This window comes from Crassostrea angulata, chromosome 10 (genome assembly GCF_025612915.1).
Source record: "Crassostrea angulata isolate pt1a10 chromosome 10, ASM2561291v2, whole genome shotgun sequence".
Taxonomy (NCBI): domain Eukaryota; kingdom Metazoa; phylum Mollusca; class Bivalvia; order Ostreida; family Ostreidae; genus Magallana; species Magallana angulata.
Window position 1 is genome coordinate 45,837,405 of NC_069120.1, and position 14,753 is coordinate 45,852,157.

Sequence of the window (14,753 nt, forward strand, 5' to 3'; positions counted from 1 at the left end):
TATAGTCTGCTTTCAGTCAAAGATTTTACCTGGATTTTTACCTGTGTTTTATCAGTGCCTTAACGATAAAACAAGAAGAATACAGATATTTTGTTGTGTTTTAGGTCTAATAACTAATAACTATCATTATTTTTTTTTGTTTGATAAAATAAAGATAATGATATATTTAAAAAGTCTGATAAAAAAATAATGATTAGATTAGATGAATTGACTTTTACATTTTTGTCCATTTACCTTAAATATAAAAACCAAATGAATTAGGAAAAATTACTGGTCTAAAGCCAATTGGAAGCTGATTCAATGGATAATTATATGATGAAGGGGAAAACTACATAGACAGTCATATGGGGTACTCCGTGTCTCTTTTTACAATTGAGTTGCAAATTATGTAAAACGCATGTTTATGATTGATTGTTTGGTATCAACAGAAAGAATATTATGAAAGAAAACAGATCTTTATCACAAAATATTTCAATGTTTGAAGTAGCGACCTTGACAGTAGTTCTTATGACATCACCGCTTTAGTATATGGAGGGTCACTTTCTAGTTTTTCAAATCAGAGGTTAAATTCATAAAAAATCAGACAAAAATAATATTTTAATATTGATGCGATATACCTCAAACTGAAAAAGGTTGAAAATGCATGAATTAGGAATACATTTGATAGGTTTTGTTAAATAATCTATACAGTTTTTGAAGCATGCATATAAAATTGCACATTTATCATCATACAGTTTGTCTATTTTCTTCGATTGTTCAAGATATAACAACATAAATGAAAAATATTTAGCAGCGTTTTCACTAGACATATTTCTTCCATTTATGTCAGCAAAAGCAATAATTAAATATTAACATATGATATTTTCTCTTCAAACTTTTAGCATGTACATGTACTTCCTATCGGCAGTAAGTTAAACAAAGGCGCCACATATTCAACACTTTTGCAAATAATCTTTCTTGTTTAAAAAAAATAATGAAATTGTTCATGACCAAATTGATGTTTGAAATCAAATCCATGAATATGGATGTCAATTATTATGTAAATGTGCTTTTATGCAAGTTATATTGTAACATACATGTAAATTTCAATTGTGAATAGATATGTTTTATTTATTTTATTGTCAATTGCCCTCGCAGGAATTGAGATATAGACTATAGCAATTAAGCAATTATCTCACCTGGTCAAATTCCCGTTTCGCACACATTTCTTCGATACCTAATTTTCAATTGTGTGCAAAACGGGAACAAACCTTATATTTGTATACAAATAATGTTAAGTATGGAATTACCATTTCTTTGACAAAATGACTCGATCGTGGAAAACAAGGTAAACTTATTCAATGTGTCTATAAATAATATTATCAACAGAAGAAAGCAACACTAGATTGAAATGTATATTATCAAAACACATATGTAAACAATAACAAGGCTAGATCTTTGTTTACAAAACAAAGAATTTCAAACTCTGTATCTTGCCTATAACTCAATATTTGACTTTCAAATTTTGACAAAGCATTACAAAAACCCATAATTACCATTCTAAATATCAAAAAATGAATGAAAAAATAAAATTCAAAATTTTGAGCTCAAATCGTGTCTAAGTCCCTTTTAATAAAAAGAAAAAAATTAAGCCCCAGTACACCATTTGAAATAAAGGTATTGTTATAAAATTGAAAGAATTTATCATAAATCACTTTTTATTTACTACAACTTGACTTTAATTTTTTTTTTAACACATGTCTAAATGAGTTTTTAAAAAAGTTATGGCTTTAATTTCAACATGTGAATTAAGAAGACCCCCCCCCCCAAAAAAAAATCCAAATATATGGTAAACAGGTAAAGTTGCCAAAATAGACATTGGGCAATTTTTCTTTCGTGCCGAAACATCTGTGAGTCGAAAAGAGTAATACATCCGGAAAATCGCAAAGCACCACGAGCCTGAGAACCGTAGTTGAAAATTTTTATTTATTGACAGTGTCATTGTGAGAAGTTGACAATATTGTAGACCTAAACATGGAACGTATATTGAACACTTTACTTACTATGCTGAGCGTGACGTGAAAACTGTCTTCATCACTGAAGCAGGCGGGAAATCCGGAGTCGAATTCAACTCAGGTCAATTTCGTTTTGAATTCGGGATTCCCGATGTAAAGCATATCAACAATGACAACATAGTCAACACTTTCATAGTTTGGACTACGATAATAGATTAATGACTTAACTTCGTTGGTACTCGGTTGTTATGAAACTGAAAATACAAATGAAATGGATTCCTGTTTATAGTTGTGCCAATATTGATTACAAGGGTAATGTATCATTTTTTTTAATCAGTTATTAACAGAAAAGGGGGATGTGTATTCTCTTTTGAGAAGTGGACAGGCATAGCCTACATCCCGAAATTGAAAGTCTACGGAGATTTTGCATTGCAACAGCCATAAATAAGCCCGGATGATAACGTTAAAAAATTGCGCGATGTATTCCGAGTGTATTCCGAACACAGGGGCTCGTCACGAAGTTTTTTCAACCTTTTATATATACCACCTCTATACTGTATTTTATAGTATAGAGGTGGTATATATAAAAGGTTGAAAAAACTTCGTGACGAGCCCCTGTGGTTCCTTTGAATTTTTCTGAGTGGAAAGGGATAATTGTTCAGTGAAGATATCTTGGATAAATTCCCTTTTAACGATTTCAACTGTATTTCTTTCACAGGTATGTGTAATTTTATTAAAAAGCAATGGAAGCAATTACTTGGGACAGACTATAATGCTTGAGCAGTCAATAGACCCGAATATTTTTCCCTAGTTGCAGGGAACAGCTCAGTATGATCTGTTGTCTCTGCCCGGATGATAGAAATCGAAAGTACAGAGTTCAAGGAATGAGGCCATGTCGTACTTTGATTAAAATCGATCTATTAGAATACATAAACACTTTGTTTATAGCGACTTCCGGGGAGCATTTCATTTCGGTCTTTTTTTAAACCCATGTGCAGAAAAATCGACACATGAAATTTTTTTAACAAATGTTTAATCATGAAGCAAACGTGTCAGAGTTCTTGCCCCGGTAATAAACGTGATGCGCCTTTCCTCCAGAAAAACGGAATCCCAGTTGAAAGAAAAATGAGTCCCATTTGGTAGGTAAAATAGGTATACCGTTTAGGCATTTAACCACCAAATGGGACTCCAACCACCAAACGGGGGTTGGTGCCCAACCTGATCATACTGAGCTGTTCCTTGCACCAAGGGAAAAAATTCAGGACTATTGACTGTTCAAGCATTAAATAATTGTTTTATTACCTAATTCCTTTTTTAGTTTTCCGGGTTTAAAATTTGCATATTGCAGATGGTTTTCGTGCCAGTATGTAATATACTTAGATTTTTTTTCATCTTTTTACATGCACAAAACCTGTTGTATGCATAACAACATCTCATTTTAATATTAGATCCAATAGATCGCAGTCTATTGACCAGCATTAAATAATTGTTTTATTACCTAATTCCGTTCATAGTATTTTGTGTTCACAATTCTAATCTAAATTACAGAAGGTAATACCATTATGCATTTAGGTCATTGTTAATCAATACCAAGATGACTAAATTACAAATTTTAAGAACAATATTGGCATGCGACCAGTTCTCGCGGAGTACCATTTCTCGCCAGTACACTGTGACATCATTTTATCAACACATAAAATTACCGGTATATACGAAAAATGATGTCACAATGTACTGGCGAGAAATGGTACTCGGCGAGAACTGGTCGCACGCCAGTATAGTAAAATAAACATAATAAAGTTATCTTTTAATCTTGTAGCAATTAAACTTTTTCCAAAATACGTTACTGGTCCATACATCATTCCCCGCTTATATTTTGACGGTAGAAAGTAGATTGTGTATACATCATTTTGGATTTCCCTATGGCGTATAGAACTATTTTTAGATACAAAAGCAGACGTAAACAAAATTGGTTTCAAATCGCCGTATATAATTACCGTACTAAAACTTCGGCAAAGTATACCAATTTGCCTTACAAGACTGCAATTATCGTGAAGGGGTCTAATCTTAAAGGTATATGTGGCATATTTGGAGTAAAATTTTTGACATGAGTTAGAGTAAAAATATACATCATGCTTCTTATAATTAGACGTTTAAAAAACTCTAGGCCTGTAAAACATGTTCTTTCTTTAGTTTTTTGTAACTAAACATTACTATACATCTGATGAATATTAATGTGAATTGCCATTTGTAACGCCACTGCGTGCGAGTGTGGAAAAACCTAGTATTGAAAACACGATGGAAGAACAGTTTGTTTACAAATTAGATAAGAATCACGTTTTTCATGTCTTAAATTTGATAATTCTTTATATATCAGATGATATTCAAAGCATTATTATTTCGTTATTCATTAATGTAGAACGATATAAATTGCTAATTATGTGTAATGAAGATGAAACACGATCTTGGCATCAACGACACGATGAAATGTATGAATATATACCCCTCTCCCTGAGGGATGTGTGTAAGCTGAGAGTGTTTATTTTTCATTCAAAAATTCCTTTAAACAAAATCCACTTGTGGTTTATAACTTATAAAGACATGGAGCACGTACGAACCTGACTAACAAAACCCCTACAACTTCATGATAAAAACTTAAGTTTAATTTGGCTTTAATTCATATTCCATCAATCTACATGGTCTCCGACGACAATCTTCCCTTTGTTCCTATCCTTGTCAGTCTGTCTCTTTTTTCTTTCTTTGCCAAATCTGTCAAACTTAACAGTAAACCTATCTTCCTTGTCGTTGCCATTGTGATAAACTGAGCGTGGTATCACGTGACCGACTAAAGGCGGCATTTATTCAAATACTGTATTTATTGTGGACTCCACAATAATTATAAAAATTATTCATTAATTTCTATATCTTTTTAAACCGATTGATATAAACTGCGTAATTTATTGTGAAGATCTATCTTTATATAACATATTTAAATAAATAAATCAGTCAAATATTTCTAAGCATGAAAAAATGTGCCACATTTACCTTTAAAATGGGTCTCAAAAACCATCAATTTGCATGAGTTATTTTTGTTTGTGTCAATGGAAATTAATAGTACTTTGAAGTTATATTTTCATTGAAAATATGTGTATATATTTAATTTTTTCTTTATCAAAGACCATAATTTTTGGGCCCCTACTATACTTCTTAAAAGAATTAATTTAAACTTAAACACTGTATAACTAAAAAAAAAATTGGAACACTATAAATATATAGATGTCTTTCACATTCAACATATTGCCAACTTATCTTTTTTTCTCTGTAAAAATATAATGTCAATGTGCCTCCAAAGACAAAGGAGTTCTAAGTATAGACAGGATTTTTCTTGTTCCAAAAATAGATCCTATTCTGACTGATAAATATAGGGTACCGTAGCTTATTCTGAGGCAAAGTCAATTATGTGCTTTTACAACTAATGGTTGTAGAGAGAACACCAACGAACCCTTTTCTTATTTTTTCAGATTTTTTAACCTTCAAAATAAGTCTGCAGCTGCGCTGTTCTACAGCTGTTCTAAATGGTTATATATATACCGGTATATGGTTTTTCATCTTTTGACCACAGATTTGGGCAGTAACAGGTCAGTTCAAGAAATGTTTACATTTTTATTCTCAAATGTACAAGATTACTGCACATCCCCTTCAAGCCTGTAATATTTTAGAATTTTATCACAAAAATGTTCGTATTCACCATTATATTATACTTGCACTAATTAATGAAAATGACACATGGCCCAATGTCCAGAATATATCATCTAGCTTTCCATAAGCATGAAATAACAAAATTGATAGCATGTAAATGACTTTAAAATAATATGATACATGTATTGGCTGATAAAAAAAAATGACTGTGAAAATAAATTTCAAAGAGAAATGACAGAAAAGTTATTTTCTACTTGATTAACAAGAATGTACAAATTTTACTTGAATGAAGGAATGAGAAATCTTGAGGCAATCAAGTAAAGTCGGGTGATCAATTAAAAAAAAACCCAAAGGTGTTACCATGCATGTACAGGCAAATACACTGAAAAATGTAAATATTAATTATTGAAGGAGTAAGGAATTATTTTTTGAGTGTTATGAGGAGATAATTTCAGTCGGGGCATGATCAAATCCAAAAATGCTCAAAGGGCTTAATGATAGATTTGATCACGCTCCAACCTAATTCCTAAATTATCACCTCATGATATTGGAAAAATGATTCCTTATTAGTTATATTTATATAATTTTCACCAATAGTAGGATGAAATATTTGAATGTACATGTAAATAAGCAAACCCCACTTGCACCCTAATTATACATCATTTGAGTTTATTGGGCGTATAGTACACAATCGATAAAAAGTGTTATCATAGGCAAAGACACTAAAAAATGTTAAATATTTTTATGTAATTATCAGTAATGTACGATTAAATATGTGACAGCCAAACCTGTTCGAATGTTAACACCAGATAGTTCAGTTGGTAGAGAACCTGACTAGAGATTCAGGTGGCCCAGGTTCAAATTCTGGTCTGGTCTGTCTTTGTTCTTCCCCTTCGTTACAATTAAAATAGGGAATATGGGTTAAAATAGTCATTAAATTGATGAAATATACATTTAGTTTACATTACAAAATCAATTTGTAATATTATCTTATAGACAAAGACTCTTCAAAATGTAAATATTATAGGATAAATTTCATTGCAGAAACAAATGCCTAAGTGCAAACAATTGAAATATAAAAAAAATCATAAGTATTATAACTACAGACATTATCCTTCACTTGATTTTTCATTGCAGGGACTTCCTAAGACATGAGATTCAGATGTTAAAAATGGAAGAAAGGTGTTTCATCTTTCTTTTGTTTACCCTTTTACATCTTCCTCATACTGCAGACCTTTGTCTCTACAACTGCTGCTACTGTGGAGGTGGGTGCTCATTTAAAGTCAATAAATTAAGAACAAAGACCATGAAGTATCTATATTAACAGAGAATCTGTCCCAAGTTACTGTTTCCATCCCTTTTTAGCTCACTGAGACGAAGTCAGGGGGAGCTTTTACTATACATTCGGCGTCAGTGTCGATGTCGGCGTCCAGACCTGGTTAAGGTTATTGTTGCAGGTCTTGTGTCTTAGTTATTACTACTGGTCCTATCTTCACCAAACTTGCATGGATGATGCATCTCAACCTACTTATGGATCTGATACAGGGTTGGCTGGGAAATACCAGTGGTGGGAATTACCGGTGGTAAATACCGGTATTTCCCGTCCCGGTAAATACTACTGTTTTTCACTAAACTGGGAAATACTGGGAAATACAAATTTATAATCTTAATTTCTTTAATTAGGTCAGCGTAAAACTTATGTTTAGGATATAAGATATTAACAATAAGCATCAAAAACCAATTAATCATACTTTCCCATTTCACAGTCAGTTTATGAATCTAAGTTCACCAGATCACCTATTCTCAAAGACTTCTATAGATGCTAATGTACAAATTTTAGTCCAGCTTTTTGAATTTCAAGTTTTGTTTTACAGATTTTATGATTCAAAGCACAAAATAAACTGTTATAATTAGTGTTTGTGTTACAAGTAAAAATTTAATAATCACACATGTTGTTTTAACAAATAATTGACACTTGACACTTTTGTGGTTCTGTTTTGGGGAGATATATACTATGAGTGGGGCTGATTGGCTTCTTCTTAGGTGTGTTGCATACTGAGGTAGTGACACAGTCACACTTTATTTTTCACAATTTTCTTGCCCCATTTTCACATTTACCATATAACCAGAAAATAGAACTTTTGATATTATGTTTATGATAACTGTACAGATGCATCTATACCTGACTAAAGCCTTAAAAACAATTAAAATAACAATGGTGTATGAATGAACCATGTTTTGAGTATTCATAAGAGGATAATTAATGCATTACTGACCAGTCAAAACTTGTTAAAATCAAAGAACATTGTAAAATGTCATATAGCTGACAAGGTGTACTATTGTCTACATCCCTACAGATTTGATTAAGACTAATGTCTAAGTATGAAGTACTATAATATGTAGTTGTACTTTATTTCCCAGTATTTCCCAAGAAATACCAGTAAAATTCCCGGGAATTACCAGTATTTCCCACCGTCCAGGGAAATATGAGTATTTCCCGCTTTTTTGCCAACCTTGATCTGATATATATACTTGGATGCTGAATCTGGGCCATGAATATCAGATGCTAGAGGAGGTTAAAGTGTTTGAAGTAGGTTAAAGTTTTTTGATCAGTTGCTCTTTGATGGCCATATCTAAGTTACTGCTGGTCCTATCTTCACCAGACTTGCATGTATAGTGCATCTTGTGATACTAATGCACTCCACAGCCTTGGATGCTGAATCTGAGCCAACAGTTTTGGCTGCTGGATGAGGTTAATGTTTTTGGAGCTGGTAAAAGTTTTTGGAGCAGGTGCCCTTTAATGACTATATCCAAGTTATTATGGGTCCTAACTTCACCAAACTTGCTTGGCTGGTGCATCTTGTAATACTGATGCACTTGACAGCTTTGGATCCTGAATCTGAGCCTTAGGTTTTGGAAGATGGATGAGGTTAAGGTTTTTGGAGCTGGAAAAAGTTTATGGAGCAGATGCCCTTTGATGACCATATCTCAATTACTACTGGTCCTAACTTCACACAACTTGCATTGATGATGCATATTATGATACTGAATCTGAGACATGGGTTTTGGATGCTGCAGGAGGTTGTGGTTTTGGAGCTGGTCACATGTTTATTTAAATAAAAGTTCTTTGTCAAACTGGTATGGTTGATTTAACCATGTAAATGAATCACAGAGGTAGCTTCAGATACTGAGAGTGATCTTGATTATCTAGATGCCTAATAGGCAGGTTTTTCCTAGTCAGACCGAAACAGTTAATAAAGGAGTGTAAATAGAGATAGCTTCAGATAAAGAGATTGATCTTGATTGTATTGATGCTGGAGCAGGTGTTTTTGAGTGGTTAATTGCAGGTTTGATTGTTGGAAAATTTTTTGTTCCAACTAACTTTCAAGGTACAATTAACTTCAGTTTTGAAAAATAAGGCTGGCTTCAAATACAGAACCTGTATTCTGTCATCAAGGATGCTAAGAAAACCTTGTCTTTCCTCAAACTTGCTTGATAGATGTAAATGTTGATATATAAGATATCATGATTCTTATTTTTTATTAAAAATATCATATGAAATGATACATATAATACAAAAATATTAAAAATATTACATGAAACAATATTATATGATACAATATCAGTGATTGGGAAGGACCTGCGCCATAGTCGCATTTAAGAGAAAAATGGCGCATTAAATCGATTACTCTATAGGCGCCGAAGTGCGCATTCAAATTTCTCATCGGTTATAAAAGTTTAAGCGATGTCAGCTGGAAATTTACTCTGTACGACTTACCTAATCGTCTTTTAATACATTCGTTTTATAACATCAAATTTCATTGGTCGTGTTTGGTAAAACAGAAATAAACAACCAATAAAAACGTTTCCACTCATTTATGCGTGGTAGATCATTCCAGAATTTTCTCCAAAAGAGAAGTTGTAGTCGCCCAGTATTCTGAGTTCTCAGTTATGTAAACTAACCCCAAATGCAGTAAAATGATGATTATCTTATTGAAAAGACATTTTCACAGCCTCAATTAATCCCTGTTGTGATTATGAAAACTAACGACTGTCTTACTATGCTTATCGTTACTATAGGGGTTATAAATACGGGTGATGCAACCACACTGTGCATTGAAAATTAAAACCGATGTTTATTTATTTAAGAGTCGATACTACAATTAGTTGTAACTTGTAATTAGTTAATCACTCGCAACATTGATGTTTAAATAATAAGAAAAACTGTTTCCCTTCAGTTATCTTCAAAGTTTGAAAGATTCTCTACATAACGGTAATAATTGGGTCAAAGGGTTTGACTTATACCTCCAAAAAACACAGAAGTACAGAGACTGATTTTATTTATCATTAAGCAAACACCATTACATAAATTGCATCAGTGAAATGTATAAACACATCAAATAAATGAAATTTAACCAATTGGTTAAGTTTTTAAATTTTATATTAGAAGTTGTTTTGCTCTAGGTTGGTCCTTGATAATTTCAATTTTACAAAATGGCCCCAATGAATAAATAGATGGCCCTTTCATTATGAAAATGGCCCATTAAAATTAATAACTGTGGGGCCATAGTCCCATTGACATTTTTGGCCTTCCCAATCACTGCAATATTGAATCATATGATATGATACAACATCATATCATATCTTATAATATTTTATCTTTTGTAATGCATCAATGTGATACAATATTGTAATCTATTTAACTATAATGTATCATGATATGATAAAAAAAAATTAAATATGATATTGTATCATTTATGTTGTATCATATGATATTGTATCATAAAATTTTGTATTTTATTATATTAAGATACATTGTGTCAAAAAACGCTACAATATCTTAAATTTATATACCCCGGTATTTTGATTATAAGACATCAACTCTAATTTTCATATTCATGCATTATCATCAAGGTGGTCTTATAATTTAAAGGCGATCGGAATGTCTCATCTCGGTGAGCTTTGTAATCTGTGATTACCTATCATGCTTATGTTTGGGTAATTTTTTGATAGTCATAAAAACCTTTGTATCCAACTACATTCTTTTCCTAAAAATAGATAATGTCCAGCTATTCTGTTTTGAAACACGTACCCAGGCTTCTTACTCTTTAGGTTTGAATATACAGCAAAAATTAAAAATCATATGGGGAATTTTCACTATACAACAATGCTTTATGTTTAGTCACTTTGTATTTATTTAGAAAATCAACAAAAAGTGATTGAAACAATAACCTGGGACAGGCTATACGGTCTTTAACTCGAGTCATTATCATTCATAAATTAGTTATTTACCATAAACTGACAGATATGGAATAGGCCTAAAAACAAATTTTAAACAAATGGACTGCCAAGTGGAGCATCGTAGACAGAGGACATTTTTAAATTTTTCATATGATAAACAAAAAGTTGCAATTACTGGCAATATACACACATTTGTCTTTCTTTTATCGTGTTTATTACTGTGAGAATGGGCTTCTATATCTGATATTCAGGATAATAGTTATCACCACACAAATTGTTTTCACTCTAAAAGACTATAACTGTGTTTGAGGAATAAGAATTCTTCATGCAAGTACAAATTCAGTTTGTTTATTTTTTGAGAAATTATTCAGAAGAAATATCTTTCTCAATTAAATACAAAATAAAACAGACAACATGCACTGTACTATGTTTTCAAAATGCTTCAGAGAAAGGAATCATTATGTAATCTTTGTGTAAATGTTTGTAAACAACCCGTCCACTCTAGCTGTCCTAGCTGTAAATGAAATTGCAAAGACTTTATTCTGATTGATGCAATATATAGCTATGATTGAAATCGTATCATAGAGATAACTATAATTTGGCATTGTTAATTTTTCCAGAAAGATACATGTGTAACTTTTATAAATTAAGTTCAAAACCTACCGTACTTGCACATTTCATACATTGATTATCATAAATAATGTTAGTATGAGTCTTTTTTTTATCATTAAAACAGAAGTGTCTCCTCCAAATGTCTATGTATCTATGGGATCAACTTTAGAACTGAACTGTACCATAGAGAAAGATGACAGTCCCTATCGACTCATGTTCATCTTTAACCAAAAAGAAGTCCATCCACCGGAGTCCAGTAGAGCACAGAATAACAGCATTGTGTTGAGGAAGGTTATACAGAGTGTGGAGGAGGGGGGTGACTACTCATGCTATAAAAATGACAAGAAAGTGGGATCCTCCACTGTGGAAGTGGAATGTAGGTGGCCATTTTATATACTGTAGATTTCTAATTAAATGCGAGGAATTAATACCGCATAAATACGTGAGAAGTACATCTCGCGAATTTTGAAGTCTTGCGCTTTTAATTTTTGAACAGTCTTGTAAAAGTTGACAAAACTTAGAATGATAAATGTCCGTGATTTTACTGCTAGATTCTCATGATCTGAGTCAAAACGGTTACATCGTGGGATTATAAGTACTCACATAAAATGAGGAATCTACAGTACTCCTGTTTCATGAGTATTTGTTAAACACCAAGTTTTGTTGATATCGTCTTTGAGTTGATTTATGAAATCATATGTCATAAATGCATTTAACAACATACCGGTATTCTATTCAAAAGACAATTAACCACAAAGTGTTGTACCCTATAAAAATGCCCATTCTACTTGATCAAGAATTGATGCCCATGAATATACCACAATACATATTACATTGTATAAACAAACTTATTATTTTATTTCTGCAATTCATCTTATACATCGTAAAAAAATGTTTGTTACATGTATGTAGGTACTAAGTTAAATGAACTAAGTTCTTAGTTATTATAAAGACCAAATAAGTCATCAAGTGACCCTCATTTTCTATATATATTCATTTTTACAGTATTTTAAAAAAAAAATTATATTATTACAATAATTATTTTAATAAAAGTTAAAAAAAATATAACATTTTAATAGATCTGGTTTTTTGGGGTTTTTTTTTTTCACATGTGTCACATAACTTACAAAATGGGGGTATTAAAATATTCAACATTTCTATGTGTCGCCATTTTTTGCACTATAAAAATACAAATTTTACTGGACCAGGTAATAAAATCTTTCGATATGATGCTGTTTTACATAGACCCACTTCAGCCAGTAAAAGAGAGCGCCTTTGTATGTGAGCTGTTTGATTGGGACAAGTATTTGTCCTGCTCATGGAGGATTGGAACTTACAAGAGAGAGTCTAATATTGATGTTGCTGTTGTGGCTGAAACAGAGTGAGTAACAGAGTCGTTATTTCTGTAAGTAATGTTTAAGTGTTAGTTACGTTCATCATGAAGCACATGTTGTACTAGTAACTTGGTTCCTAGACCATGTTCTACACCCTCCTACCCACCCCCCCCCCCCCCCCCCCCCCCCCCCCCAAATGTCTTCAGATAGCTGATAAGTATAATTTGCATAAATATGTGTTTAGTCATAAGTCACAAGTTCATACCAAATTGCCTCGTGGAGGAAAAGCTGATCTGATGAATTTTTTTTTTTATTAATTAACCATTTAGGAATAATTTGCAGTATCCATGTGCTGATATAAGTTAAATTAAACTTTTGAATAAAAAAAAGAAAATAGGTTGTAAATTATTTGTTTAGTCACAGTAATTAATTAACGCAAACTATGACCTTATTGAACTGCATGCAATTCTAAAAATGTCAAAAAATATTTTCATGATTAGGAAGGACCCATTCATGCCAGAGAATATAGACAGGCAAGTACATGCGTACAGAAATACCTAGAGAATGATGGGTCTATCACTCTGTATAGTCGTGTCTTATGTGATCTTTGGATGGGTCTCTCTGTTGTCTTTGATCTTGGTAATTCCTTGCAAAGCATCTTGATAGAATTGTTTCACTTCCATGCATATACATGTATAATAACATGTAAGTGAAGTATTAGTTGATAGGCATGATGAAAAAATGGACTTTTAAAAGGGCATGGTCAAAATTTGGACCAAATTTTATTTTTCTATTTTTATTGTTTACAATGCTTTAGTATTAAAGGACTATGTGCTGTTTTATGCATTTTTTGCCCCAAAAATCGAAGTTTTAGAAAGAGCTTTAAAAATAAGGTGAAAGTTAGTTAAAATCATATTGGAAATAAAGGTGTAAAAGGTTATCACCATAGTGACGTCATAATGTAGAAATGACATCATGAAGATAACATTATTTTGATAAATGTAGCGAAATATGGGTGTTTTCCGATGGTTTTTCGATTGGGAAACATCAAGCGCAGGCTTGCTCAAGTACCATATTTTAGTATAATGTGTATAACTATCTGAAGAAAAACATATGTTAAAATCGCACTTGAGCAGACCTGCGCTCTATACTTCCGAATGCAAAATATATAGCAAAAATGAGAATATTTTCATTTGTTTGCAAACTTGCGGGATTTGGGCCATATAGGTGACGTCATAGATACACAGCGAATGAGCAGTGGTGAATAAAATCATTATTAAGTTATAGGCATCCTCTATACGATGATTTGTGAAGATTTTATTTTTATACGATACTATTTAAAAATTGGTTGAAATCGGGGGCAGATATTTGACCATACCACATATAGTCCTTTTAGTGTCAGTCGAAGAGTTATAAGCAAGATACAGGGCTTACATTTCTTTGTTTTGTAAACAAGGCTTATGCCATGTTTTTGTTTACTTTGGTTCAATATACTTGTAAAAGCTCTTGAAGCTGATTATTTTTATCAGTTTATTTGTTTTGAACATAAGTAACAGTTCCTAGTGTTTGTCACTTCTAAAACAATAAAATGCTCTCTTTGATGATTCATTCGGGATATGAAGGTAGCAACATTGAAGAAAAAGTACATAACCCGCGTTAGCGAGTTATGTAATTTTTTTTCTACAATGATCGTCACCTTCATAACCCGCATGAATCACCAAAGAAAGCATTTTATTGTTTAAATTTTCTTTTAACTTATTAATAAATTGATTATGAAATGTTAGTAAAATTCACTAATTTACTGTTAATGTACCTATATACGTTGGCTAAAAGAAACAGCCAAATCGTCTCCTGTGAGACTTTGAGTCTGACA

At 32.1% G+C, this 14,753-nt stretch overlaps 2 protein-coding genes across 6 annotated transcripts in view; one reads left to right on the forward strand and one right to left on the reverse strand.

Moving 5' to 3' along the window:
• Positions 1 to 2,147, reverse strand: part of LOC128168359 (uncharacterized) — an 80,026-nt gene extending 77,879 nt beyond the window's left edge. The window contains exon 1 of the mRNA XM_052834606.1: positions 2,043 to 2,147. The gene's annotated coding sequence lies outside the window, so the exon portion shown is untranslated. The remainder of the gene's footprint in view (positions 1 to 2,042) is intronic.
• A 20-nt stretch (positions 2,148 to 2,167) lies between these two features.
• Positions 2,168 to 14,753, forward strand: part of LOC128168361 (uncharacterized) — a 39,356-nt gene continuing 26,770 nt past the window's right edge. The window contains exons 1-6 of one of the 5 annotated variants that reach the window (XM_052834613.1): positions 2,169 to 2,306; positions 5,516 to 5,632; positions 6,831 to 6,958; positions 11,671 to 11,922; positions 12,792 to 12,927; positions 13,381 to 13,413. In XM_052834613.1, the coding sequence (XP_052690573.1) occupies positions 5,592 to 5,632; positions 6,831 to 6,958; positions 11,671 to 11,922; positions 12,792 to 12,927; positions 13,381 to 13,413 (590 nt within the window). In that variant the 5' untranslated portion in view covers positions 2,169 to 2,306; positions 5,516 to 5,591. Of the gene's footprint in view, positions 2,307 to 5,515; positions 5,633 to 6,830; positions 6,959 to 11,670; positions 11,923 to 12,791; positions 12,928 to 13,380; positions 13,414 to 14,753 lie in introns of those variants that run through there. The other 4 variants (XM_052834611.1, XM_052834614.1, XM_052834612.1 and 1 more) reach the window with 4 other exon arrangements.